This window comes from Xiphophorus couchianus, chromosome 15 (genome assembly GCF_001444195.1).
Source record: "Xiphophorus couchianus chromosome 15, X_couchianus-1.0, whole genome shotgun sequence".
Taxonomy (NCBI): Eukaryota; Metazoa; Chordata; class Actinopteri; order Cyprinodontiformes; family Poeciliidae; genus Xiphophorus; species Xiphophorus couchianus.
In genome coordinates this window covers 17,827,174-17,854,232 of record NC_040242.1, presented here as the reverse complement: position 1 = coordinate 17,854,232, position 27,059 = coordinate 17,827,174, and the positions used below count along the sequence as shown (strand labels likewise).

The 27,059-nt window shown below is 40.7% G+C and overlaps 2 protein-coding genes and 1 long non-coding RNA gene across 7 annotated transcripts in view; 1 reads left to right on the top strand and 2 right to left on the bottom strand.

The window, feature by feature from the left end:
- The window catches only part of ccdc85cb (coiled-coil domain containing 85C, b), a 49,772-nt gene extending 39,508 nt beyond the window's left edge, over positions 1-10,264 (top strand). For 2 of the 4 annotated variants that reach the window (XM_028040136.1, XM_028040139.1), the window contains 4 exons: positions 3,139-3,243; positions 6,395-6,487; positions 6,934-7,032; positions 9,110-10,264. In XM_028040136.1, coding sequence (XP_027895937.1) covers positions 3,139-3,243; positions 6,395-6,487; positions 6,934-7,032; positions 9,110-9,199 — 387 coding nt within the window. In that variant the 3' untranslated portion in view covers positions 9,200-10,264. The remainder of the gene's footprint in view (positions 1-3,138; positions 3,244-6,394; positions 6,488-6,933; positions 7,033-9,109) is intronic. The other 2 variants (XM_028040140.1, XM_028040137.1) reach the window with 1 other exon arrangement.
- LOC114158537 (uncharacterized) lies at positions 5,626-6,387 on the bottom strand. The gene is made up of 2 exons (XR_003598422.1): positions 6,189-6,387; positions 5,626-6,065 (listed from the first exon to the last, which is right to left on the bottom strand). It is a non-coding gene; the product is annotated as an uncharacterized LOC114158537 (long non-coding RNA).
- A 4,522-nt stretch (positions 10,265-14,786) lies between the features above and the next one.
- ccnk (cyclin K) lies at positions 14,787-23,702 on the bottom strand. Of its 2 annotated transcripts, none has more exons than XM_028040828.1 (11): positions 23,549-23,702; positions 22,043-22,269; positions 21,290-21,371; positions 21,052-21,183; positions 19,680-19,785; positions 19,516-19,573; positions 18,676-18,845; positions 18,421-18,593; positions 18,266-18,296; positions 16,805-16,876; positions 14,787-15,900 (listed from the first exon to the last, which is right to left on the bottom strand). In XM_028040828.1, the coding sequence occupies exons 1-11, from the start codon at positions 23,555-23,557 to the stop codon at positions 15,371-15,373; spliced, it is 1,590 nt and encodes a 529-aa protein (XP_027896629.1). In that variant the 5' UTR covers positions 23,558-23,702; the 3' UTR covers positions 14,787-15,370. The 2 variants fall into 2 exon arrangements, with proteins under 2 accessions (XP_027896629.1, XP_027896628.1); XM_028040827.1 differs by having other exon boundaries at positions 18,385-18,593; positions 23,549-23,701.
- Positions 23,703-27,059: the final 3,357 nt, after the last annotated feature.

Genomic DNA, 27,059 nt, shown 5'->3' with positions numbered 1-27,059 from the left:
ATTCTGTTTTGACAAAAAAAGTGCCACTTTTTGCAATTTTAGGGTTAGGGTTAATTCCCATATCTACAAAACTCACCTCAGCTGATTGCTGATTTTCTTACAGATACAAGCACGTTTGTTCCCATAAGTAGTGCCTTTTGGTTTTGCCACACTTAGCACCTACTTCATTTGAGTCGAGCTTCTCATTAGTTATAGACGGTTGAAAAAAAAACCTAACCTTTCTCGTCGCTGTCCTTTCCGCGTCACTCCTGCCCTTTGTAACTCAAAGAGGGAATTGATGGCCGACATTTCTCCGCTTCAGCCTGTCACCTCCAAGATCACGGTGATGGATGGATGGAGTGAAGAAAGACCCTGAGTTTTATTTATCCTCTGCTGTCGAATATCTTTATTGGCCTAAATAGTCAAGGTCGGAGCGTGCTTGGAAGTAAAGCCAGATCTATCTGCTGGGATGGTTTAAAAGATTCCCGTGGAACATCGGTTTCCTTTCTTACCAATTAGATTTAGATGAAGTGTTTGATTTTATGTAGCACGTGTTTATCACTTTTCTTCATCTGACATTTCGAGGCTCTTGACGGAGCCCAGAGTAAAACATTGTGGGCTTGAATACAAAAAGCTACAAAGGGTAAATCAAGCAGTGCCAAGGGAAAGATAAGGAAAGGTTAGAGAAATGCCACGGAGCAGAGAAGAGGTACGGAATGCCGATTACGGGTTTACGCACGGAAAACTTAAGTGAGTGCCCACCTGAGTGTTTTGCTTGAACAGTGATAAAAAAAATTAAAATAAAAAAAAAAGCTTTGTAGCCCCCAGGCCACAAAGGAGTGATCGTGTGATTTAAAAAAAAAAAAAAAACAGCAATAAAAGACACGGCTCACTAATGGGAGGGGGGGAGAAACAGCCGTGCGTGACATTAAAAATGTCACAGAGCCGTGATCCTGCCAACAGCGCCAAGCTGGGCTGGTTTGTGCCCAACGGGAACGGGGAGTTTCTGGGCTGCTAATGAGAACAAAATCTTAAGAGCGCTGCTCTGTTGTGCATTGTGACCGTAAATGAGGGCACAAAGTGATCCAGCCCTCAGTGTGGCGAAGTGCCATTAACGCAGGGAGCAGCTGATGTCAAGCTGATGAGTAGAGCGCAGGTGGTGTCGCTGGAAGGGAGATCGCAAGGTCCAAAAATGGTTTTGGTCTTTTACAGCTAGGTTTTGAGGACTAAGGTTACATTATGTTTGTATGCGTTAGATTTAGGATTCTTAGATTACCAACACAGCACACTGTTCATTTCATTTGTTTGGATAATGTATTATATTAAAAAGTCTTAAAGTAGGTACTGGAAATTTTCCCCTTTCCAGTTTGTACATTCACATTAAAAGCCATTTTCTTGCCAACTTTTTTCAGGCGTAAGAAAAAGTTGCGCCTGAAAACTTTTTCCAGGTTTTTTTTTTCCAGGTTGCGCTTTGGGCTATTCAAGCCCGAAATGTCCCCTGTCCATGGCAGTGGACATTTTGTACCAGCCATTCATCAAATCAGGAGGCTTTGTAACCACTTAAACTGCCAGTTATCCAAAATAGTTTTTTTAACATAATGCTGTAAGAAAATATGGTTGTGACTTTTAAAAGTACAACATCTACCAGAAAGAGGTTGCTTTGGTTTACATTGGTTTGATCCAGTATCATAATCTCATAATCAAGTGAAGATCCACGCTCCACATATCAAGTGTGCAATATAAAGTTTTTGAAAATAGCATGCAATCAATGTTTGATTTAACTGGATTTTAATAATTACCTCTATAATTCATCAAAATGCTTAACTATAGTGAGATTTTAATTTGATACACTATGGCACCGAATTGGCAACTCGTCTGAATAAAATCGGGGTACTGATTCAGTCCTCACTTTTTTATTTTTTTTTAATTTAGCCTCGGATTAGTTTTTGTAGTCCTTTTGATTTGGCGAGTTGTTTTCCAGGCCTTCTGGCATTTCTTTTGCCTTTTTACTGTTTTTTCCACTCATTTAGTCCAGGCCACTTTAAGAGAATTAATTTTGTTATAGTTGTTGTTGAGTCGCTTAACTCTCGCCAGTGAGTCATTCAGACAGAAAGAAAAAAAAGCTTTTGAAAGTCGAGATAAGCGCTTTGTAACCAGCATTCTGTCAAAAGATGCAGTTTGCTCCAGTTTCTTTAATGGAATGTATGTAGATGTATTTCAGAAACGAGGCAAATGTCAAAAAGCTGAAAACTTAGGGTAGGTTCTGCGTCGGATCTTTGCAGGAATTTTCCCCTTGTTTTTTTAATATTTGCTGTAGATGTTTTTTTTTACACCAACTTATTTGTATCTCTTCAGAAAATGTTTTTCTTAAAAGTGTACTACACACTTCAAATACCTAATTTATGATCGTTCAGGGGAGCTAAGTTGGGAAGAAAGCATTTGAAAGCTGGTTGTGAGCGACGCACCATCAGGTTTTCTCTGGCCGCCACCAGCTTCTGTTTTTCTCTGTTTTCTGAGGTCTGAACTGCAGACCCTGATTTTGACAGATTCCAATTTTACATTCTGAAGATTATTAAACGTGCAGCAGGTTCTTGGAAAGAGGAAGTAGTTTGAATCCAACAGGAACATACAAAAAGTACGAGATTTGTTACTATTCACGCGTCAGATCCCGGAGGTTTAGAACCATTTTTTAAATTTCGCCCCCCCAGAAATTTCGGTTGATGCGTTCACATAGCAAAAATAACGCGAGTTCTCATTTCTGATGCATTCAATGATGAGAGGAAAAAATATTACACACTTCCGTGCTTGACCAGCCAATAATCAATAAGGGCTGATCAAGGACAAACTGGCCATTCTGATCTCTGACCACTTGATCTGCGCTTCTCTAAAGTTAATTAATTAAAGTTAATCTAAAGTTAATAAAGCGTTACAAAAATCAGAGATCAGAATTTGCCGTTATTCTCATTGGTGCATGCCTGCGGATAATTGAATGGTATTTCCACTTTCCTCTACCCTCCCAAGTTAGTTATTTTGGTCCATTAGGATGCATTACAGTTTGGTTTCATGCTAATTTCCGTTTCTCGGCATTGACGTCTTTTTTCTCTCCTGTCGTTTTGTGGTGTGTGTGTGTGTGTCCGTTTCGTGCCCACGTGTGCCCAGCAGTGCAACCCGGGTGACCTCCGAGTCCTGAGGAAGGGAATGACTCTGTACCACTCCGAGTCCCAGCTGTCCTCGCTGCCCCAGCGCCAGGAGGCCATGCACATGGTCAGTACCGGGAGAGACACACTCAGAGACACCGACACACACTTACCTGCTCAGACAGACGCTATAACAACAGGCTGTCACTGCCACACTGCCTTTTCTGTTCAAGTGCGCTTTAACTCCGGGGTTTCACTTCGTACGAAAATAAACTCAGACACGCCTAATTGTTGGGAGGAGGACACTGGTGCCTGCAAATGTGAAATCAAATCGGGTTAGCTTTAATTCAGTTTCCTGCAAACTCTTCAATTACGCCCCCGCAGGCAACCTTGCTCTGTGTTACTCATGAACTCAATCGGTGGGATGACAGGGGATGGGTCACAGTCACAAGACAAAGAGGCAATAAAAGGAACTTACCGGGAGCCTGAACCCCGTTCTCTTGATCCCATCTCCCGGTCCTTGAGCTTTTCCTTGCCTCCCCGGAGCCTGTTTGTTCTGAATCCCACTATGGAAGTACTAACCCTCTTCAATCCATCTCTACCTTTGACCCTGAGAGTGTCTGGGGAGGAAAGGCTTGGTAATTGTTTTTCTTAGTCCACTCGAAGGAAAGCCACTGCCCAGAGGACTGGATCTTTATGCGAGGCAAGGCAATTTTATTTGTATGGCATGATTTGTACACAATTCAAAGTGCTCTACAGGAGCATAAAGGAATGGGGTAAAGAAAATGTAATTCAAAATAAGAAATTCAGGAAAATACCAGTTAATAAGTGTGTCTCGCAGGCTAAGATTTTAGCCTGTCCACTTGTAGATGTTTTCCAAATTGACACAGTGACTGTAAGTGGCGACAGAGAAAGATAATGTTGTACATTGCAAAGAAAATTTAAGTTTTAAAAAAATACCTTCTCTTTTGATGTTTTCGTTGAGAGATGGTGACAAAACTGGGTTTTGTCAAGATTTTCATCTCCATGATATTACAAAAACGGGGACAAAATGATGAGTTTGGGGCTGGCTTTAGCATCTTATATTGGCGATTAGCAGGTTAGCTTGGTTAGCATTACAAAAAAAACAACTTGAATATACCTGTAGAGGCTCTATCTCTATAGACAGAGACTGATACCTCAAAAACATAAATCAAGCTACATCGTTGTTTTCCGTCCAACCTTCCTGTTATCTGTTACAAGCCTTGCTCTCTCTCAATCTTTTACAGCGTCAGTTAACCACAGACAAGTCTTAACATTTGGTAGAAAATATAATTTCTATTTAGTAGCTTTCTACATTTCCGTGCTTCCTCTGAATACATTTTTGAATGTGTTGATACTCTGAGCTAGAAGTGCCTGGTAATGATGCCTTCACAGACTTTAAATAATCCGACATTTGAGTTTCCACTCCTCTGCTAGCCTTTCCGATCAAGCTGAAAACCAGTCAGTAGCCTCTTTCTCAACACATCTCTAATAAAACCTGTTGCAATTTACATTTTTGCAAAGCCTAACATCTAAAGCAGTGCAAACTTGTGAATGTTTCTTTCAACATAAGCCAACATCACTACAGAAAAAAACAGGGGACATATAATTACATCCCATATTTAGCTGAAGTTTATCCATCCATGGAGTTTAATAAACAAAACCGGGACAGACGGGACATTGTGAATCCCTTTCACTCTTCATTTTACTGTATTTAGGCTTTTGTCTCATTCACACAGTTTCCGGTCTGTGAGTGTGAGTGAGTGAGGGCGGGAGGTTGTCAGGCTAAAAATGATTGGAGAGATGAGAAGGAAGGGGTGTGTGTGTGTGTGTGTGTGTGTGTGTGTGTGTGTGTGTGTGTGTGTGTGTGTGTGTGTGTGTGTTGGGGAGCGGTGGGGGTGAAACGACCTGCATTCATGACTAACCCAAACACTTTTCCAGTCTGATCTGATTATGTGTTCTCAAACTCCACGCCTCCGATCTAACGCTGTTTGATTCGTCCCTCCCCTGTTTGCAAGGCCTGTTGACGCAGTCATTTCCCCAAATGACCGTTCATATGAGCAGTAAGCACCATCCGTCTTCTTCAGGACAGAATAAAGTGAAAATGCTTGTTTGAACCGACTTACGTGACTGGGCGATCTACCAAACGTGCAGGATGATCTAGCTTAGCTGTTTGAAACATCTAAAACATTCAGGACTTCTGGTTGAGAGCATTTAGAATATGTATTATGTATTTACCAAATAAAAATTCAACATTTTGTCTGTTTTTGTAGAATGTTCAGAACCACCCTTCCTGTTATCTGCCAAAATTGTCACGTTGTGGTCCCCATCTGATTCCTCCACGACTTTTAACTAACTTCAGATCAGATAAATTAAGACATAAAATATGATCTTTTTCTGTGTTCTTAGGAATCTGGGAGAATTTAACTAAAAATTTGCCTTAAGAAAAAAAGAAAAGATGCTTAGTGCCTAACCAGAGATAACGACCTTTATCTATGCAGAGAAAACAAATCGACCCCATTTTCCTCAATGTGTTTTTTTCCTTCTTTCTAGTCTGAAACAATCCTAACAAGTATCCACCTTGTCCGACGTGGAATTCACGGCTATTATTCGTTATCAGAATGAGTTCACAGAGGGAGCTGACAAACGCATCGCCATCCAGAGCCGGTGGAGCTGCGTCTGATGCTTCGGGCCCCGATGCCAGGTCACCCTGAATGCCGCCATTGTGCGTCCCTGAGAGCTCTGTGACCCCTAAACAGAGAGCCACTGTCTGGAGTTAGCCGTGGGGAAGTGTGTGTGTGTGTGTGGGGGGGGTGGGGTTGGGGGGGGTGAGATGAGTAAAACAAACACCCCGGTCTTCTCCTTCCCGGCTCACCGCTCCCATCACAGCAGGTTAAATCACGCCATTGCAGGTTGCAGACCTGGGAACTGAATTGGGAAAAAAAAAAAAAAAAGCCGACAAGGGAGAGAGGTGATTTGAGTTGCGATGAAAGGGATGACATTTTCGGTGCCACAGTAAACGTGTCCCTTTTTTTTTTGCCTCATACTGACCCAGGTGGAAAGAGGAGCGCGGTGAACCTTGTTTGTTTTGATTGATGCTCCTATACGAGGGAGTGCAGGGTTTAAATCTCCGAGTGACGCCGCGTGTTTAGGACGTAGACCCGCCGCTTGACCTTTGCAGCCGCTCTAGCTGCCGCCGTGTTTCGTTTACCGTGACAGTTTGACAACATGGATGTACGGTTGTTGCCTTTCTGCAGGGCACAAACCGTCTGCCAACAAGTGAGTCGTCTCCTGCCACCGGCTACCTGTCCTGTGTCCAGAAGCCCGAGGCGGTGGTGCACGCCATGAAGGTCGGTCATTGTAACGCTGCAAAAACACAAAGTCTCACCAATTTGGTCTGCTCTAGTGCAAATACTAACATGCAAGTAACTTAAAAAAAAAAAAAAAGCACCAGGTTTTTTTTTGGCAGATTATTTCACTTGTAACAAGACATCCTCCCAAGTTATAAGTGTAATAATCTACCAGTGGAATAAGCACTTTTTCATCAAAATTAAGAAACTATTTACTTAAAAAAAAAAAAAGCTGAAAAGTTTCTCGTAAGCTAGTTTTGTCTTATTTCAAATGTATGAAGATATTTGCACTAGAAACTAGACCCCAGAAAATATCTAAGATTTTGAATTGAGAATGTAGCCATGGAGATGCCTCCTTATTCAAGTCACAATCTCACAAACCTTTGTTTTTTTTTTTAAAGTTGTTAGCCTCGGTGAAACCAGACCCTCTTCTGTCTCTCCGTTAGGTTCTAGAGGTCCACGAGAATTTGGACAGGCCGGCTCCCGAGGACTACGAGGACGATCTGAGTGAGAAAGAGAAGGCCATCGTGCGAGAGATGTGTAACGTAAGTTCAGTGTTGCTTTGTATCCGTCTGCAGAGAACAAGCCTTAAATCTCCTTTGTAGATTGAAACTGCAGGGATTTTCCCCCAAAGAATTTAGAATTGATTTGTCACTTTATCGCTGACCGTCTTTACCGCACCAGCCATGTTTAGCCTGCTTTAGTCAAACTCTAGTTGGTTTTCCTGGAAGGTTTGGTGTGAATGCATAATCAAACTCTGATGCGGATAAAAAAAAAGTGAACCCTGGTCCGCCTACAAACCCGGGTCTCGGATCGATTAGCAAAAGCTCCAAAAGTAGAAAGTGGACTATAGCGCAGGGTATTGTGGGTAAATGCAATCAAATCAAACACGTGTGTCTAGCACGAGCTGGAGAATTTATTTATTTTTTTATGGTGTTTTACCTACAACTGGTAAAATCGGACACCACACCATTTTTGTTTACGTTTCACGACGAAGGGAGTTGCGTTCACGTTCTCTTCAGACGTTGTTCCCTTCAGTAGTTCTTGCTGCAGCACCTCCGGAGGCGAGGATGTGAACAGCTTTTCCAATTAGTTTGAATCGTTTGACACAATGCAGCGAACGCGAGTTTCACCGGCTGAGAATGTAACAGATGTTCCAATCGAACCGTGTCTACCGGACCATCAGTTGCAAAAACACCACTTTGAATGGTTAACCCTCCTCTTTGTCCTGGATAGAAATCTCTGGAAGTTTCTTTTAACCTAACCTCTCTGACCTGTTTGGATTTTTTTTTTCTTTTTCTTTCAAATGTTTCAATCCTCTGATTCAAAATACTTTTTTTTTTCTTTTTTGAATGAGATATGTGCAATGCAGTGGATCCTGTGTGCGTTTTATATGGATTCTCACAATTTCCACATTAGAACCCCCCCCCCCCCACACACACACACACACTCCACTTTAAGTGCAGAAAACATGGCCGATCGTTTGAACTAATAGGGCCAATTTAGCCCTGTCACCTCACAGTTTTGACTTGCAGTTTTGACCCAGAATACATCATCATCATCATCATCATAATAATACACAGCACAGCTACAATCCTAACATCCCGAGCCGCCTTGTTTTGTCCCCTCTGTCCCCTTTCTTTTGTCTTCTCTGAAACGAAGCCATCAGTGGAAGCTCACAGTTGAGCTGTCAAATCAATTCCACCGTATCAGCAGGGAGAAGAGCTCTCTCCTCCAATCACACATTCTCCCTTATCTAGTCTTCCTCTTTCTCTCTCTCTCTCTATATTGGAGCTGTAAAGGCCTTGTGCTGAATAAAAGGTGCAACAATGAGAGAGAGAGAGAGAGCCTGGCTATCTGGGCCCTGCAGAGGTATGCAGCAGGCCAGGAATCTAGCAGAAGGGGATCGGGGGGGGGACGCTACAATGGTGCTTTTGTAATAATATTACCGGGGGGAGGCCGCCGCCCCCACCTCGTTTACAAAGCTGGAAGAGAGGAAAAGTAATTCAGCTGCTTCGCATGTACAGGTGCACTAATAAAAAGTGAATTTATTTCAGTAGTTCTATTCAGAAAAGTGGAACTTGACTTGAATTATTGAAATAAAAAAAGAACTTTCAGATGATGACCCTAATCTCCCGAGATGCACATCTGCGGGGAGGTGTGTGAAGTTCCCCTTAGTGTGTGAAGTCCTTCGAAGTTCTCTCTTTCTTCTCGATCACACTGCAAAAACTCAAAATCTCACCGAGTATGTTTGGTCTAAGATGTCTTAGTACACTTTACATAAGGTAAAACTAACTTTCAATTAACATTCCAGCGAGATATAAGGACTGGTGTTAAGTATTCATACTGATTAAAAAGTCCTACTTCCACTGGCTGATTATTTCACTTACGATAAGATATTTTTTCTCATGTTACAAGTGGAGCTAGTACTTTTTTCATCAATATTAACGATTTATTCACCCAAATCAAGCTCCTCCACCTTCCTGAAAAGGTTAGTTTCATCTTATTTCAGTGTGCTAGAAAAGAAGACCGGAATTACTTTTTTGGATTTCTGAAGAGCGGGTTGACCCGGCCGCTCCCCTTCGCCTCTCAGCGTCTCGTCTCTGCTCTCCGTTTGTGCAGGTGGTGTGGCGGAAACTGGGCGACGCCGCCGGATCAAAGATGTCCATCAGGCAGCATCTCTCTGGGAACCAGTTCAAGGGCCCGCTGTAGCACCGACGACCCGACTCGCCTACATTCACCCGGGGGGGAGAGAGGGAGTCGCCACCGCATTAAACCTGCCAACACCACCCATCCCTCCGCGCTCCACCACTGCCGACGGAGAATCAGCTGCCCCCTCCCGCCCCTTGTAGAAAACGCCCTCTTTAGGACCGACTGAGTCGGCTACAGGATGGACTACGTAGTTTTGATATTTACATGTGCAGTGAAATTATTACACAACGTTTCTAACCAGTCGATGGTGAAGGCGACTACTGGCAGCTAGTTTGGCCACTTTCCGTCAGTCTCAAACACTCGCGCCGCTCTGTTAGCCTCTCTCGAGGGAATGGCGGCGCTCCTGTGACAACACGGTTTCAAGCACAGACGCGACAAAGCCACAGGAGCCGAGGCCTCACCCCGCGTGCTACGGGGGCTCAAAAGTGCCACAATGCGACAAATAATTTGTCAAATAAATACTCTGAATTAGCGGTGGGCAAAATAGACTTAAAGTTTAATTTTTTTGGTATTACTGTTATGACAATTAAAGCTACTATATTTCCCATCTTTTTGGTTGTGACTGTGTGTCACAGCAATCAGAGCCGCCACAGACACAAATAGTGCTCCTGAAAAACATTCCCACTTGTAATAAGCTACTTTAGTTTACCAGCTTAGTGATCTGTATCACTAAACTTGCTCACAGTAATGGTATTTTCAAATATACTGATTCTTATGTTGAACAAACAGTGGAGAAAATGATGAAGCTAACAATCTCAACAGTAATTACCGTCTTGGGTGATTTTTAAACATCATTAATCGGAATTTATGGTGACAACGCTAAATCACAATTCTTATCGTGATAGGAAATTTATCACGATAAATGGTATACGATACGATAAATGTCATCTACGGTAGATACATTTTAAAACAAACCTCAGTATTTACATAAATGATTCAATAGTTTATTAAATTAGTTATATAAATCAAACCCGTTTTGATATTTATTTATTTCACATTTCACATTTGAGCAATGAAATTAATTCAAAATGTGCTGCAACACATAACACACGATCTGAAAAAAAAGTCAATTCAATTTTACCAGATGGTTTTCATATTTGTTTTTTTTAATTATTATTATTACTTTGCATTTTTTTAAAATTATTTCAACATTTATGCAACTATAAATAAAAAATTTTATTTCTTGTATTTTCACGTCCATATTTATTTTACAACTTTTTTTGCGAATTTTGGCACTTTTGTTCCCGCAAGCAGCAGGGCTGAGAGGGCGACAGTGTGGCTGAATTTTTAGATAACTTTTAATAGTAACCCCTCTATAAATAAATGTAAAAAGAAAATTAAAAAAAACTAACTCCTGTCACACAGACCTTTCCACACCCTACTGGTCAACGGGTATAATTAGGATTAGCATCCTGAGACGTTAACTTAAGTGAAACCCACTGTGATCTTGCGCCTTTTGCTCGTGAGAGTCTATGAATCTAATTACGTCTAGGGATCGCTGTTGACTTGTGTATAATGTGTATAAAACCATAGCACTACTTTGTGTTGATTTGACGTTTTCTCTGTTTTGTACACTAGCGTGGCCACGTGATCAAACTTTTTTTTTTCTGTTTCGAAAGCACACTCAGTCTGACCTTCAACCGGGTTTGCTTTTGGTATTAACCGTGTATTATTATTATTATTATTATTGTTATTGTTATTGTTATTATTATCTTTTTTTTTTTCCAAATCAACCTTTATAATACCTTCTAAATTGAACCTCTGAAAATGTACCGAGGCCATTCGGGTTCTTCAGATGATTTTATGACTTTGTGGAAAAAAAAACAAAAAGCTAAAAACTTTGGATGCTGTGTGCTTGTCAGACAATCATGTTCTCAGGTTGGGAGGGCGAGAGCTTTACCTTCACCCATCTCTGAGTCAGTGTGTGTGTGTGTGTGTGTGGATGTGTGTGTGCATGTGAATGAAGACCGGATGGTTTTCTTGCGGCTGTAGCATCTGGTTGCAACACGATGCATTTTCTGAATCCATGCAGGAGCTTACCAACTGCAATAAGATTTTTGAAGGTCTAACCGTAGGTGCGCTACGATTTTTTATTTTAAGGAAATTGCTCAATTAGATTCTTTCTGTTCTGGATTCAGCAGGTGCACAATTTCTTTCTACCTTTACCTTTTCGACCTTGGAATATGAGAAGTGTGTCTTCCCTTCGATGTCTTTACACCACGAAACTTTGTAAAAAATGAGTATTTCTTGATGTCAGTATGAGCAGTTCATCAGCGTATTTATTGCCAGGTTTAACATAGAGGTTGGGGGAGCAAACAGGTTCATGAATTGATTCTTTCTGATCGATCTGTAAGTTTTATCCGACGGCTGTGACATAGGCCTACGGACGGAATTGGCTCTCTGGTGATATTTGTTCCAGTTCCGTCACCGACCTTTCTATCCCTAAAACGGTAAAAGAAAAGCAATCAAAGTCTACATTTTAAAGTGTCCTTTTTTTCTAGGAACTGCTTTAAAGCCATGGTACAATTTTGAATACTTAAAACAAAACAAAAAAAAAGTGGCGTTTAGTTTGAAATTTGCCACATTTTCCTTGATTATGTTTCGATTTGGTACCCAACTATGTTTTATTATTATTATTATTATTGTTTTAAACTTTTCTCTTTAATGCTCCTTTTTACACCTGTATGCTAACACCCACAATCCAAGTCTCCTAGGATTTCCGATCCAAACGTGAATCTTGTAGCAACTAGCATGACTGTAACTGTTTCTCATGAATTTCACTGATAAAAAAGAAATAAAAATAATCAGCAATTTTCAGGTGAAATGTACATGAATTAGGCCACTTTTAGAAAACTCTGGGGGAAAAAAATAAACAAGTTGCTTCATGCTGCTGTCGAGTGTTGTCTTTATTTGAAGAGAACGATTCCTCCCCAACATAGGGTGACCAAGAACGCCCTCTGCTGGTAAGGAGTTATCCTGCAGTTCATTTACTCATTAGCATAAACGTTGCGTTAGCCAATTACGTCACAACACCGCTTTGCACTTTAGCTGTCTTTGCTTAGGGAAGTTTAAACACGGCGTCAGAATGAGGAAGGCTCACTAAATTAGACAGTAAAAATTACACACGGTGATTATTGTCGAATTCAGCAGGGTCCACATTTATTGTAATCAACATTAAAATATTTAAATAGACGCAACAAAAATCTAGTTCCAGAGGTTCCAGTGATGTAATGTCGCTTTTTAAAAAAAAATCTTCTATAATAACAAGTACAGCATTACTGATACTAATTTTAAACGAAGACGTTGTCTCTACGAAAGAAATGGACTTTGTTGCCGTCAATAAGCAAATAAAACACTCGTTCACTAATGTTTAAGAATTGCTGACTAAATTAATTAGTATCTGTTTTTGGTCCTTTAAGTTTATATAAATGTATAATGACTAACAAGAGCAATCAGAATCATATATATGTATAAGTGTCTAAATATTGATGACATTTTTTGTTTTCACATCTTTTATATCTGCGCAACGACGCCCCCTGCTGGGCCATAGAGGCATTGAGTTTGGTATTTCCCCCCATGTTTATATCGTCACCTTCCCTAAAAATAATGGCCTAAAGTGAATTTTTTTTATTTATTTATTTCGGCCAAAATTACTTTTGGGCAAAAACATTACTTTTTTGGAAGGTGACGATATATTTGAAGCCAATTATTGTAAAAAGACCCATAATAATTTCTTTAAAGAATTCCCGTTTTAGGTCAGTAACTTACCGTACTTGAAGCATTCCTATTTGCTAATTTTCAAGATAACGACTTTTTAAAAAAAAAAAAATCACTTTCTAGTTTCAAGGATTAATGTTGTGTTCACTTCTGACAGGTATACACCATGAATTTCTCCCATCGATGCCATTTCTGTCCAGTCTTTTCCTTATTGTTAAATAATAAACAATACTGTAGCTTTTACAGAACCTAGTGAAGCTGGTCGTTATTTGGGTGCCTTTCTGGATTTGTGAACACTTACACTAATTTTTACCTAAGTTTTGTGTGATTTCTTGATTCTACCCGTCAGGCAGTGTATAGGATTAGGAACAGCTTTTGAAATGTATCTAGTAATTTATTTAATTCATGCTTTGACAGCAGAAGGATGTTTCCACTTTTTTTTTTTTTTTTGCTCAATAAATGAAAAAAAAAAAAAAGTCGTGTGAAACATTAGTTTATCTGTGTCTGATATCAAAGTTTTAGATGTGCCCCCCCCCCCCCCCTTTCTTTCTTGGAAGAAATAAGAAAACATTTGTCATGTTGCAGTTTGTCTTGTTATCCTTCCTTTCACCACCAGAGGGCAACAAAGTCTGTCTGTTCAGTCACAGTGGCACTCTCGGTTCAGGCCCGGTTCTAGCCATTTGGGCCAACTGAGGCGCCCTAGCCTCAAATGTTTTGTTGTCCTCACCCTCCAGTGTTTATCTATGAGCTTCTCTTTAGCTGACAGAGAATGTAATAATTAAATGTGGCTAAAATGAGGAAACAAAGTACAATACAAGAGGGAGGATAACATTGAACATATTTTAATCTAAATGCCACTGATTCCAGATCATAACCAGCTGATATTTTACAGAAGAGGCTCAGTCATATTTGCCTCCGATTAATCATGGAAGACATTAGGACTTCATCCAGAGGTGTATCCACAGGAGGGCCAGTCTGGGCCATGGGGACCCCTAAAGTTGCGGCCTCTCTTCATCCTACCGTGTGCTCTCTGTGTGGGGCGGGGGCTCCGGGCGTGGCCTCCTGTCGTCCTGCTGGGCCTCCATCTGCTGTGGAGGTGCTTAGGTCCTCCGATTGATGGCAAGACAATGAGTTTATGACACGTGTGGCGGTGAGTGACAGAGGGTCCCATCCCAGCCGGGCCTCCACGACGACGACTAACCTCCCATTTGTAGTCGGCTCTGTGCCAGGGCTAATGGGAGGAGTGATCCTCCTGCAGTCGAATGGGACTTGTAGTTTACAGCTGGATGGTAATTTAGGACAAGGAGCTAATCTCTCTGGCTTCTGTCCTGAGAGTCTTTGTCTAGGAAGCAGAGTGTTCTGTTCAGACTTCTTGCTGAAAACTGGATGATAAAAACTGGAGTTTCACATCTGAGCAACAATGCTGCTGTACCTTTGGACATTTTGAAAGGTTTATTGCAGTTTATTTTTACATGTTTGACCTGGATAGTCAACCTATTGTTTTTGTCAGTTTCAGTTCATCTTACATTGGCTGTCCTACTCCTAAGTGCACTGACTGAACCAGTCGAAGTTGTGTTGTTTTTACATGTTTTACCAAGCTTGTGAAGCGATCAGTGAATTAGCTGTAGTGGTGCAGAGTTACTGAATGAATATGTAATGCAGTACATTTATGTCTGTGTTTTAAAAAAGAAAGTAAAGCAAATGTAAAGTCAATTCAGGACTTTTTCTGTATCAGATCTGTACTAAATCTCAGATATCTGTATCGGTGAAAAAAGTGGACAAGTGCATCACCATTAAAGAGCATTTTTTTCTAAATTTGTTTAGTGCTTGTGTAACAAGAACATTTTACAAATCCCACAAAACAAGGACAAAATGTGAAAATAAAACTTTTAATAGTCGCAGAACTGTTTGCAGCGCGAAACCAGCATTTTTGAAGTTATGCCAAAACAAAAACAGATTATGGGCCGACAAACTCCAAAAGCCTCAACTACTGCGTTTTCCCTAAGACTGGACACAATGTGACAGAACAAAGTGAGAAACAGAACGCAAAAACAAATGCAACTGGGAAACATTAGGAGGCAAAAGACATGATTTCAATGATAAGAAGCCTAAAACAAAACCAAATAAACTGAAACATGTCTTTACGATGTTTGACACACTTTGGGAGGAGAACAGGGTGCTGCTGTTCCTCAGTACATTCTCAGTGAAGGACTCAATAAGTAGCTTCCTGTAGATATCAAAATCTTTCCAAAAAAAAAAAAATACTTCCCAGAAATATTTCTCCTGGTTTTCCAAACAATGGTGCCCAGACCTGACTTGTCATTTCCAGTTTATTTCCAACCACGTCAGCTGCTTGTCTGAAGCCGCACTGAACAGAGACCTGTCACTTCTTTTAGTTTGTGACAGGAAAACTTTGTGGTTCAGTCTCCAATCAGCAGCTATGTGTTTGTAAATTCATCTCATCCACCCGCCGCGGTTGAGGGGCATTCCAGGTGGAGGAGGAAGGGGCACTTGGGACTGTCCTGGAGGCACGGGGGGCGGAGGAGGGTACCCGGCAGGGGGAAGCGTGATCCCCGGCGGCGGCACGTGGCCTGGGGGCATGCGGGGAGGCGGTGGCGGAGGGTAGCTGTTGTAGCCCGGCGGAGGGTAGGCCGGGGCCAAACTTGGTGGTGGGTAACTGGATGGAGGAGGCGGAGGACCTGGAGGCGGTGCCGCGGCCGGTTGGTAGACGTGCGGGTGATACGGCGGGATGGGTGGCGGGTAGCTGGGCGGCATGGGGGTGTAGGGCGGGCCTTCTGTCTTCATCATGGACTGCAGGCTCTGGAAGCCCTCTCCAGACATGTAGGAGCTGGTGGTGGACATCAGGTAGTTGGATGGCGGGGGCGGAGGAGGGCGATGGGGCAAGGGAGGGGGCTGGTGCGGGGGCGGGGCGTGTGGAGGCGGAGGAGCAGCTTCGCTTCCTGGTTCCGCCTCTGCAGGAGGGGCTGGGTGGGGAAACAGAGAAAAGCAGAAAAATAACTAACAGGACTGAAACGATTAATCGGATTAATCACAATTAATCAGTTATTGAAATAATCATCAACTAATTTAGCAATCGATTAATCATTAGCAGACTCCGAAAAAGGCAATTTGCTCACTGAGAGCAGTAAAGTAGTCAAAACTGTGCAAAAAATTTATGAATTCCTCAAATAGCAGTTTTCGATTTGCCTGGTTCAAATTCTCTAGGTGTTCACATGTTGATGTAAAGCGTTCGCCAAAGGAATATGTTGTTGCACTTTAGGCAATAAAATGTTTATTTTCTTATTTAAAAAAGGAACTGAACTATTTATTTGCATCTATTAATGCATTTCTAATATCGTACAAAAAGGCTCAAGTCTTCAGAACGGGCCAATTTTTTATCCGAGTAATTGTCAGAATCACTAAAATAATCTTTAGTTGCAACCCTAATTAAAAGCAGTCACCATCTCAGCGGTGGAGGATGCATCCCCCCTGCCCCTCCCTGCCCTCTCCACCCACCAACATAATCCCAAACAACCTCCCTGTTCCCAGACAGGAACGCACAGCGGGACCAAGATCAGCCAACGCCGCCGCGCAGGAGGTCTCATTACCCGGCTGAAGCTCTCAGAGAGCTCCGGGTGAGCGTGGGAGCATGTGGTTTGCGTTTTGTCCAGGCGAAAGGTGATTACAGAAGCAGGCTAACAATTTTGGACTGCTCCCGGAGCCCGAACTGGCCGCAGGGGAACTGGCGGCTCATAAAGCAGGTCTGTTTACAGGCACAAGCAAACAAACAGACAGCAGAGCTTTCCTGGATGCCAGCGTGTCCCCAAGTTCAACTCCATGCCCTGAAGCCCAGATGAAGAGCATGACGCAGGCGGTGGCCATGGTTACCTGGGGGAGGCTGGGATGTAGGCAGGGGGGGCATGGGGCTCTCCAGTCGCGGGATCTTTGACCCAGCTTGTTCTGCAAAAAATGTCAGAGAGAGTTACGAGAGTTATCAATATGTGATTTTTGGTTTAATAAAGTTAAACAAGAACGAATGACTTGAATACTGTCGAATTAAAACAGCAAAGTATACTGCATCTCATTGGGATTTCATGTGATGTACTGACATAAAACTGTGCACAAATGTTTCTGTTGCTTTTTCTTTTTTTTTTGCAAATTAAATTTGAAAAGGGTAGCAGGCAAGTACTGACCCAAAAATCCAATCCAGTGTAAGCACTGGACCCTTTGGGATATACGCAAAACTATGGACAGACAACTAACAAATACACATCCACCGGGACACAGTGTTCCTACAGAGAAACAAGATGGTGGCTGCATCATGCTGTGGGGATTCTATTCTTCAGCAGCTTGTCAGAGTTTAATGGAGCTAAACGCAGGTCAACCCAAGAAGAAAAACTGTTAGGGTCTGCAAAGCATTTTAGACTGGGGCGGAGGTTCACCTTCCAAGCAGAATGAGCCGAAACATGAAGTCATAGCAACAATAAAGTGGTTTAGATCAGAGTGAAATCATGTGTTAGAATGGACCAGTCAAAGTCCAGACAAGGGCTACTACTCAGTTATTTTTTTACCCCCCGAAACAATGCTAGTCTATTTTATTTTATTTACAAAATTGCTCGTTTTTTTGTGACACTACCAGCATAAAGAAAAATAAATACATAAATTGGCTTTTATGCATATGCAAATAAAAAAAGCTGAAGCATTTAGACAAAAACAGGTCTCAGCTCCAAAGGAAAAACAACTGTCAGCTACATATTTTAGTTGAAATATAATGAGAAATGTTACTTTATTAAAATAACTAGTATTTATTAAAGGTGCCTGTCATTGACTAAGTTGAAGTTCTCTCATTTTTTCCCCAGATGCAGGCAGCCAGTGATAGGAGCAGAACCTGGCTGACTTAAAGACACACACACACATACTGGATTGAGGGGACTCTGTGCACACACACTGCACTTTGGGGAAAACAAACTGCTGTAACTTTTGCTAAGCAAAAAAAAAAAAGAAAGAAAAATTGTGTTGACTAACTATATTTATAATAATGTCATTATGTTAATTAATGATGGCAGTCCAAACGTAAATATAATTAGCGAGACTTGAAAACTGATGCTGACGGTTGTTTTCACCCAATCTGAAAGAGCTTGAGTCATTTTACAACGAAGAATTCATGTGGAAAGCTGGATTTAGTGTTTATAGGGACAGATGGTCCTACAAATCTAATAAACAAGGTATTATTGTCCTCCCTCCTAACATTTATGGACTTTATACTTTTGTGTTTGTAGGTGTAATTTCACAAAGTTACAAAAAAAAAAATAAATAAAATTGAACTGCGACATATAAAAAGCAGAATACCTGGAGGTTTGGGTTCATCCTTTGGAGGAGTCTGAGACAAAAACAGACACAAGGTTGAGATTAGCAGAAGTCATTTCTTCATATTTTTTAAGTCTTCTCTTCTCTGTTAGCTTGCTTACATGCGAGCGTTTGAGTTGGCGTGCCGGGCTGCCAACCTGAGGAGAGGCCTTCTTGGGCGGTGGAGGCGGCGGGTTGGAGGCCGGGGGCTGCCCCTGTGGGACTGGGGGAAGAGAGGTGGGGGTAGCTGGCGCTCGCTCTTTCTCCTGGATCTGCTGAGGGATGGGCTTGTTTCCCTGGGAGTACAGATCCAGGATCTGGTGGCAGATGTCTGCAAGATGGAGGGATTGTGACGGATGGATGAGAAGCGTCCGAGAGGTGAGGGAGGAAAGCTGAAGGAAGGAGGGGAGCACCTTCCAGAAGCTCGACGGGGACATCCTGGACGAACTGCTCCCACCAGCGGCGGGACGACTGCTTGGCCGTCCACTCCTGGATGTCGAACTTACACAGGCGGCCGGCCAGGTACATCACAGCCACGGCGATGATTTCTGGCTCCCACTGCAGAGACAGCATGGTGCAAAGGCTGGAGGGAACACACACACACACACACACACACACACACACACACACACACACACACACACACACAACAAGGGTCAAATCTGTCAATATTATCAGGAAAATCATCAAAATAATGATTTATATGATGGAATATTAGGACTGGACTAATAAAATAAATAAAGAAATAAAAGTCATAGTATTTTAAGAATAAAGTTGAAATAATACCAGCATAAAGTCATAAGAATATGAGAATAAAGTTATAGTATTACGAGAATAAAGTTGCAATAATACAAAAACAAAGACGTATTATGAGAATAAAGTTACATTATTACAAGAATAATTTGTATAAGAATAAAGTTGAAATAATACAAAAAAAGTCATAATAATACTACGAGAATAAAGTCAAAAGAATGAGAAAAAAGTTATAACATTGAAAATAAAGTCAGTATACAAAGTTATAGTATAACAGGAATAAGTCGTATGAGAATAAAGTTGAAATAACAAGAATAAAGTTATAATAATACGAGAATAAAGTCAATATTTCAAGAATAAAATCATATTAATAAATTCGTAAAGTTATGAATTTAGTCTTTCAATTTAGCAGCTTTATTCTAAAAATATTATGACTATTTTCGCAGGTTTAAGAAGAACCTTCAGTTAACTAGAGTAAAAACAGGCCAGAGTATGCTCACCTGTCGTTGACAAAGGTCCAAGCCATTTGTAAAACCTTGCAGACTTTATTCTTCTCCCCTGCAATACAACAGCAGAATGTCAGCCTGTTCCTGACTGAATCCATGTCCCAGACTTTACTTTTCATCAGCGGTTGAAACGTTTGAACTCCCCTCCCCCCCTTTACCTTTAAGCTGCTTGACGTAGCGCAGCAGGAACATGTAGGGATGCTCCACCTGCAGGTCAAACTTGATTGTCTGGAGTAAAATCCTCTCCAGAACCATCACCTCCTCCTGTTACAACCAGAAGGTTCATTTAAGGCACAGTTCTCTCAACAATGGACATTTGATGCCGTTTTACAGCACAAATAGACAGATTGATCTCATTTTCCCTGAAAACACACATTGTAAAAGATATTTATGATGGAAAATTACATCTCTAAGTTACTTCTGCTCCGTAAGGTTAAACTCTGGGGCTGTGATGTCACAACAAACAGGTGGCTGACAAGAGATTGCAGGATAGTTACAATCTTCATTTTATTATTAACAAAGAAGTGAAAGTACATCCAGAGTTTTGCGCTCGGCCTTCACGACCGACTGATTAGGCGTTTGCTGCATCCAGTTTAGACGTAAGCGGTTCTTTCTTCTTGACCCAGAAAAAGGAGAAAGAAAGTGCTGCGAGAGACACTTAATGAGCATTTTAATAGTTTATTAAGGACTCTGGACTCCATTGTAACATCTGGAGTTAAAACAAACTTGGACGGGTCAAGCCTGGATATTTCTGCCCTGAAAACACACTCTTCACAAACTCAGTTGGAGTTTTATGAAGCATTTCTTTTTGTGAAAAAGACAAAAAGCTTCCTTTTTTTTTGTTTTTTAGAGAGCTAATGACTCAGATTTGCCAGAGGATATTTATTTCTATAATCTATCCCTCAGAACTAGAACCTCATTTCCTTAAATTAGCGTAAAGTAATAATAACAGCTATGATGTTGGATAATGTTGAAGGCATAAAAAAAATAAATAAATTACCCAGATATTTATTTGAGGGAAACTATTTCTGCTGTCTTGTTTTCATTTATGTAAACAAATAAAATGCAAAATGTTATAAGAATATTTCAAGCTGATGTAGATTTAAAAAACTGACATGTCGAAGGTGGGAAATAATATCAAGTGGAGTTTATTTGTACTTCAGAACAAATATGAAAAGGAGAAATGTAAATAAATACAATTATTATGTGCAGTTCTTTATGTAACTGCACCCTGAAGAATCCTACTGTGATTGGGTGTGTATTGTAAGAGGCATGCAGTTACTTAAAACAAGTAATACATATTTTTTTCATCATCACTTCTATTGTTACCCAATTAGCACCAGTCAGTATTGTGATAACATTTGAAGGTCATATCACAAACCCCTAAATCCAAGCATTTTATTTTATTTTTTTTTTGTTCCTGGTGTCTCAAAGATTGGACACGAGACAATAATCAAATTTGCAGACCTTTCTGAGCTGAATGTGTTCAGATAAAGGTCAGCGGTAAACTGAAACAAATGAAAACGTCACCTTTGGATCATCGCCGAACTGAGCAAACTGCACATCGTTCAGTAAGCTCCGCGCCGTCTTGATTATGTCTTTGCACTTCTTTGGGGTCTCCTCGACTTTTCCAGCCAGGAAAAGACAACAAGCTCCAGTCACCTGTGGGACAAAAAAAAAAAAAAAGTCCCAGCATTCATTTCCCTAAGTTCTGTTTGCTTTTGGACATCGGGGAAAAGACCGAGGATGATCAGAAACTGGGACTCACGTATCTGGGAAACTGTTTGAAGGAGTGGAACATGTAGAAGCGATGGAAATATATGATGCCGGTGGCCAGAGTGTCATAGTGTCTGCTAACAGTCAAGGAGTCTCGCACACAACGACTTCTGATTAGCATGGTTACCATAATCACAACATTAACACAACATTACTCTATGAAAAACATATTTAGGCTTCTCAGCAAAGCATTTAACCAACACTCATGATAAACTAAAACAAGCTCAAGAATTTCCATTTGTGTGATTTATCCCTTTTTTTCCCTTTCCTCTCTCTCTTTCTACCAAAGACTAGATGACAAAAGTTTTCAGTCTGGTGCTGTGGGTTTCAACCAGCCCTTTTTTTAAGGGTAGTGTTGTTTACAGATACTTCATAATTTCCTTTTATTTGTTGTTTCTTTTGTTTTGTTCATTCGTTTTGAACAGTTAAAATGTCTTCCAGTTCCAGTGTTAAATGTTTATTAGAATTCCAAGTTTATTGATCTTGGAGAATATGTTCTTGCATTATTATGCCATTGCCAATATATTAGTTGAGAAATGTCTCAAAACAACAATATTATCATTTATCGCAATAACTAGGACAATTTATCATCAAGCAAAACTTGATATCGTGACAGGCCAAGTCCATTTGTACAGCTTATCTGTTTGGTGTTTGTTTATTGCACTACTTTACCTAAAATATCTAAATCTAACGTGACAGAGATACAAGATAAAGTTTTTTCCTGGTATAAACGGATCAAGGATACAGGCCGAGGCGAGTTCCCACGTCGAATATGAAGCGGGCTCCCTCCCTCCTATACCGAGCCTCCGTACCCGGGTCAAGGCCCTCGGACTGAGACGGGGTGTGGGCTAGGTCCTTCTTGTCCCAGTACCAGCATGGCTTGATGTGGTCCAGAGTGGCTTGGCCGCTCAAGTTCTCCTTGGGTTCCTTCATTGTCTGAGGGGAAGAGGTGGATGGACCTGCTGCACTGGACTGCGGAGATTCAGAGGGAGCGGGGGGAACAACCAAAAAAACAATAATTAATTACTTGCTTTCAGAGAACAGCCCTACCAGTAAGAATCAGCATTTTATGTGAGCCCCGAATTCTTTAAAAGTACAACTTGTGCTAAAAGTTGCTTTGTTTAGTTCATTTTTTGCTTTTAATATTTGGTCTGTGGAAATAGACGCATCCTGTATAAAGCATGTGGGAGATTTATTTTCCATGTTCACCATAAACAACCCAAACAGAACCGGTGAGGAAGTGTGAAATTATCCAAATTATACATTAAAAAAAGCCACAGAAATGCTTAACCCAACAAAGAAAACTTTAAACTACACATTTTATTGATCTACTGGGCATGGCTGGGAATGAGAGTCTGGCCGTATTGTAGCTCATTAGCTGGTTGGGAAATCCTAGGATTGGCTAATTAACAGCTTTAAAATATAATTTCTCCAAATAGTAGTGAGAGCTTGTTCTGCTTTAATTTTCACACCACGACAGTCAAGTTTTGTTGAAAAAAATATATATTCCCAAATTCTCAGACATCCATGTAAGCAAGAACTAGCCTTTCTTCTTTCAGCCAGCTGACCACCTGTGCGCAGTAAGAGGCAGAAAGGGAGGCAGAAGAACCACATTATTCCATCCACTACACATCTGGGGAAAACTAGTGCCTCCTGCACGTATTTAAACATAGAAGTTGTTTAAATATAATCTCAAAGTAGACCTAATGTTATTCATTTAGACATATATGATAAAACTCTCCGTTTCTCCACTGTATTAGAGAGCAAACTGTATGGCTAAGTTTAACCAAACGTGTTGCAACAAAAACAAAAAAGAATAGAAAATAAGAACAATAATTGTATTTACTTAGCATAGTAATGTCTTAACTCCTGTATAGTTTATATAGAGAGCAACAGCGTAGCCTGGTTTACTATGAACATGTAAAATATAGGATTTAGCTTATTAGCATAATAAAAACACGAGCTACTACCTAACATTTACTATAAATATGCCTGAAATGTTCAAAACTACGCTTCATAATGTGCAAAAAAAATGCATTTGACAGAAAATAAAATGGGTGAGTTTGTAAAATAAAAATATACAACACAGAGAAAGACAAGAAGTGTGAATTAGGCTGGTTAATCTGTTCGCTAGCATTGGGTTAGCATGTTAGCACGAGCTAATGCTAAAGGCATATCAGCCTGTCAAAAGTGTTCGCAATTCTCGCTGTTCGTCGCTTATTTTTTCCATCTAATGAGCCGCGACGCTTACCTTTATCATGTATGCGTCGGGATAAACCACATACAAGAGACGACAGTTTGAATAATCCGCAGTTATTCACACTGTATTAACCAACAAATGAGCAACCAAAAATCCCCATTGTAACAAGGACGACACCGGTTTCCTGTACGTCGCTATCTCCTTGCCTACGTCATTACGCAGGAGATAAGATACACGTGCGCCATGGAAAAATACATTTCGGGTTACAAAAATATATTTTCCCGAAAGTGAAGTGCCTAATTTAACCAGTGAACTCTCTGTTATAAGATTATAAGAATCGCTTTTCTAGACCATCCAAGTTGTGAGAATAAGGAGGCTGTTGTTTCGAATACTATCCACTAGAGGGAGACAAATATTGACTCTACTGTTTTAATTGTCTACAAAAGCAGTCCAGCAATCATAATTCACTACAGAGTTCAACATTTATTCATTTATTGTCTACTTCTCAACCTCATAATTTCAGGAGTTTCTTAATCAAATGTGAAATGTTGCAGGTAATAGTTTTAGTATTTTACTCATTTATGGAAAAGAGTAGACTATGGAAGAAAATGCCTACGAAATAAAGAGAGATTTTTAAAGTCATTGCTATCGTACTAGTCTAGATCTGTGGTTCTATACTTCCATAACAATATAAAATTATTTGAAATTTGTTACAATAATATCTCAGATAAATAGGTAATTTTTACTGTTGCAGTTTGCAGCAATAAAATGTTTCAGTTTGGTAAATAATAATGGGTAAAAGATCGCCTAGAAATGCTCTAAAAGGAGAAAGACAACTATTGTCTGGCTTTGTGCTGGTGATATCTTTCCCCAATCAATGGTATTTGTCATTAATTAGTCAGCTGTGTCAGTTATGAGGCAAATACTGCACACATTTAATGCAATTTAATACACAACTGATGTTTACCTTCCACACATGCCATTGTTAAAAACAAATCCTCTTTAAAATCTGCACACACTGCAAAAGAAGGGGAAGATGAGACTAAAAAGGGATGTCTTTGCAAATGTGGAGGGAAGCCAGCTCCGCACATCACCTTGAAAACACTGTGACACATGATGATGGTAGCATCATGCTGTGGGGTTGCTTTTTTTAATCAACAGGAATATGGACGCCAATCAAAGCTGATAGACGCATGCTACACTGATCAGTAATTCTTCCGGTTTGTGGACTGTATTGTTGAGTCGAGTACTCTCTTGTGTCGGTCCATTAATCCCAGCGAGAGATGTCCAAGTTTATTGCCGCGATGTGACTGTATGTGAGAAAGTTGAAGGTGATCCGAATAATCATCAAAACATTGTGGGAGGCGTTTGCCCTGCAAGGCGGAAATAATCCCTAATATCTCCTTTGGATGTTTACAGTGACTACCTGCAGGTGGGCCCGCTCAGCCTGTGTCACAAGAGCCGACCACGAGCAACATCCCCTGCCCGCTTCGCTCCCCTCGCGGCCTCACGTCTGAGAAAAGCCAGCATTGAATCATTTACTCGGCCCCACATTAAAATTTGGAATCTGCATGCATTATATATTCACCCCTGCTCGGACAAATCCTCTTAACTGTGGGAGAAATTGTCAGGACGGGTCCTGTGGAAAAGTAAGAGCCTTGTCTGGTTGTATTGCCTGTAGCAAGGGAGCATCTCAATCTGTCACTCAAATCCACACACACACACACAAACACACACCCACCAACCACACTCTGAATAGCTTATAAATAATATATCCTTATACTTTCTTTATTAATATTAAACATTGCATAATGAAGCAGCGACTATAAGCAAATCCCACAGCAATATTCATATTACCACAAGCTCTCCTGGAGTGGACCTTTCATTGTTTATGTCAGCGCTGTCACATTGCGGTTAATCACATCAAAAAGGCTTTGCATGCTTTATTTTTCACCTCTGCAACACTAAAATCACCCGTTTTTCTCTCAAAACTTGCAGTTCGTTCACTGTGCGGTGCTCTGAAGAAAAGTTTCACCCCTACATGTTTTGGTTGCTCACCTAAATGTTTCATATCATCAAGAATATTCTAAAACCAGAGATAAAGTGATGAAACACAACATGCGGTTTTTAAATCCTCACCCTCCCTTTTGAACAATTATGAAATAACTGCTTAAGTAGTTTTTTTGCGGATGGGGGTGAGTGCAATTGGACTTAGTTTCTACGGAAAAAAAGTGGTTAAATTGTACCTGACTGACCACACGAAGTAGGCTAAAAGATCACAGAAATCCACCTCATAGTTCCCCAAAACAGCTTGATGATCCTCAAGATTCTTTGGGCTGACAAGATGTGCGGTCCCATTACGTCTATTGTAAGACCAACACAGCATGTCAGAGACTTTATTCATTAATAAAAATCAAACATGGAGGTGGATGTCTGCTGGGCTGGACGATGAATTCTGAAGGTCATCAGAATGTGACCTTAAGCTTAAGGCCACTTTGGTTTTATGCAGCAGGATGATTGTGTGAACACTACAAAAACACAAAATCTTACCAAGTATTTCTGGTCTAGCTTCTAGTGTAAATATCTCAGTACACCTGAAATAAGACAAAACTAACGTACAGGTGACTTGTTTTAGCAAGATATGGGATATTGTTGTAAGCCAAGTCAAAAGTGAAATAATCTGTCAATGATACAAGACATTTTAACTAACGATTTGGGTAAAATGTCTTGATCCACTGGTAGATTATTCCATTTGTAACAATATTAAGGGAATGTGACTTAAAATAAGCTCTTGATTCTTGCTGATTGCTTGCCTGTAATTAGCTTTGTACTAAGACATTTACACCAGAAACTAGACCGAAAATACTTGGTAAGGTTTTGTGATTTTCATGCAGTGAAGAAAACTAACAAGTCCACATCTGAATAGTTAAAAAAAAAGAAAAAAAGAAAAAATCAAAATAGTGTATGATAATTAATCCACATCAATGCAAAACACTCTTTGCTATTATCACCTTGGAGAGCGATTGTTGTCGACAAAGATGGCAGAACTAATTACTTTTTCATGTGTGGATGGCTTGCTTCTCTTAATAAATGAAATCATCCTTTTGAAAATTATCTTTTGTATTTACAGAGGTTACCTCTGTCTGATATTAAAAAAAATAAAACGCTTTTCTACAGCACTGCATACAGTCTGGCTATTTTTAGACGCCCCCCCGCTCTTTTTTTTAATGTTTCATTTTTATTTTGGAGCGACATAAAAAATGGAAAGGATAGTGACCCAGAATCAAAAGCGGATATGAGCGGAATCCGGTCCTTTTTTTTTTTTTTTTAAACATTAGTCCCCGAACTCGTTTCATCCACCCCAACATGAATAATTAGTGCCTGAAATCGTCTTGTGTGCCGGAGATCTTCAGCTTTCAGCTGGAGGAAAGCTGAACGGAAGTCCTTGCCTCTTTCTTTTTCTTCTTCTTCTTCGTCGGACAAGAACCTCCATTTGGGCGCCGGCGGCGTGGCTGTTGGCCCCGCGGCGTGTTGAGGTTAACTCGTACTGAACGGTGACACT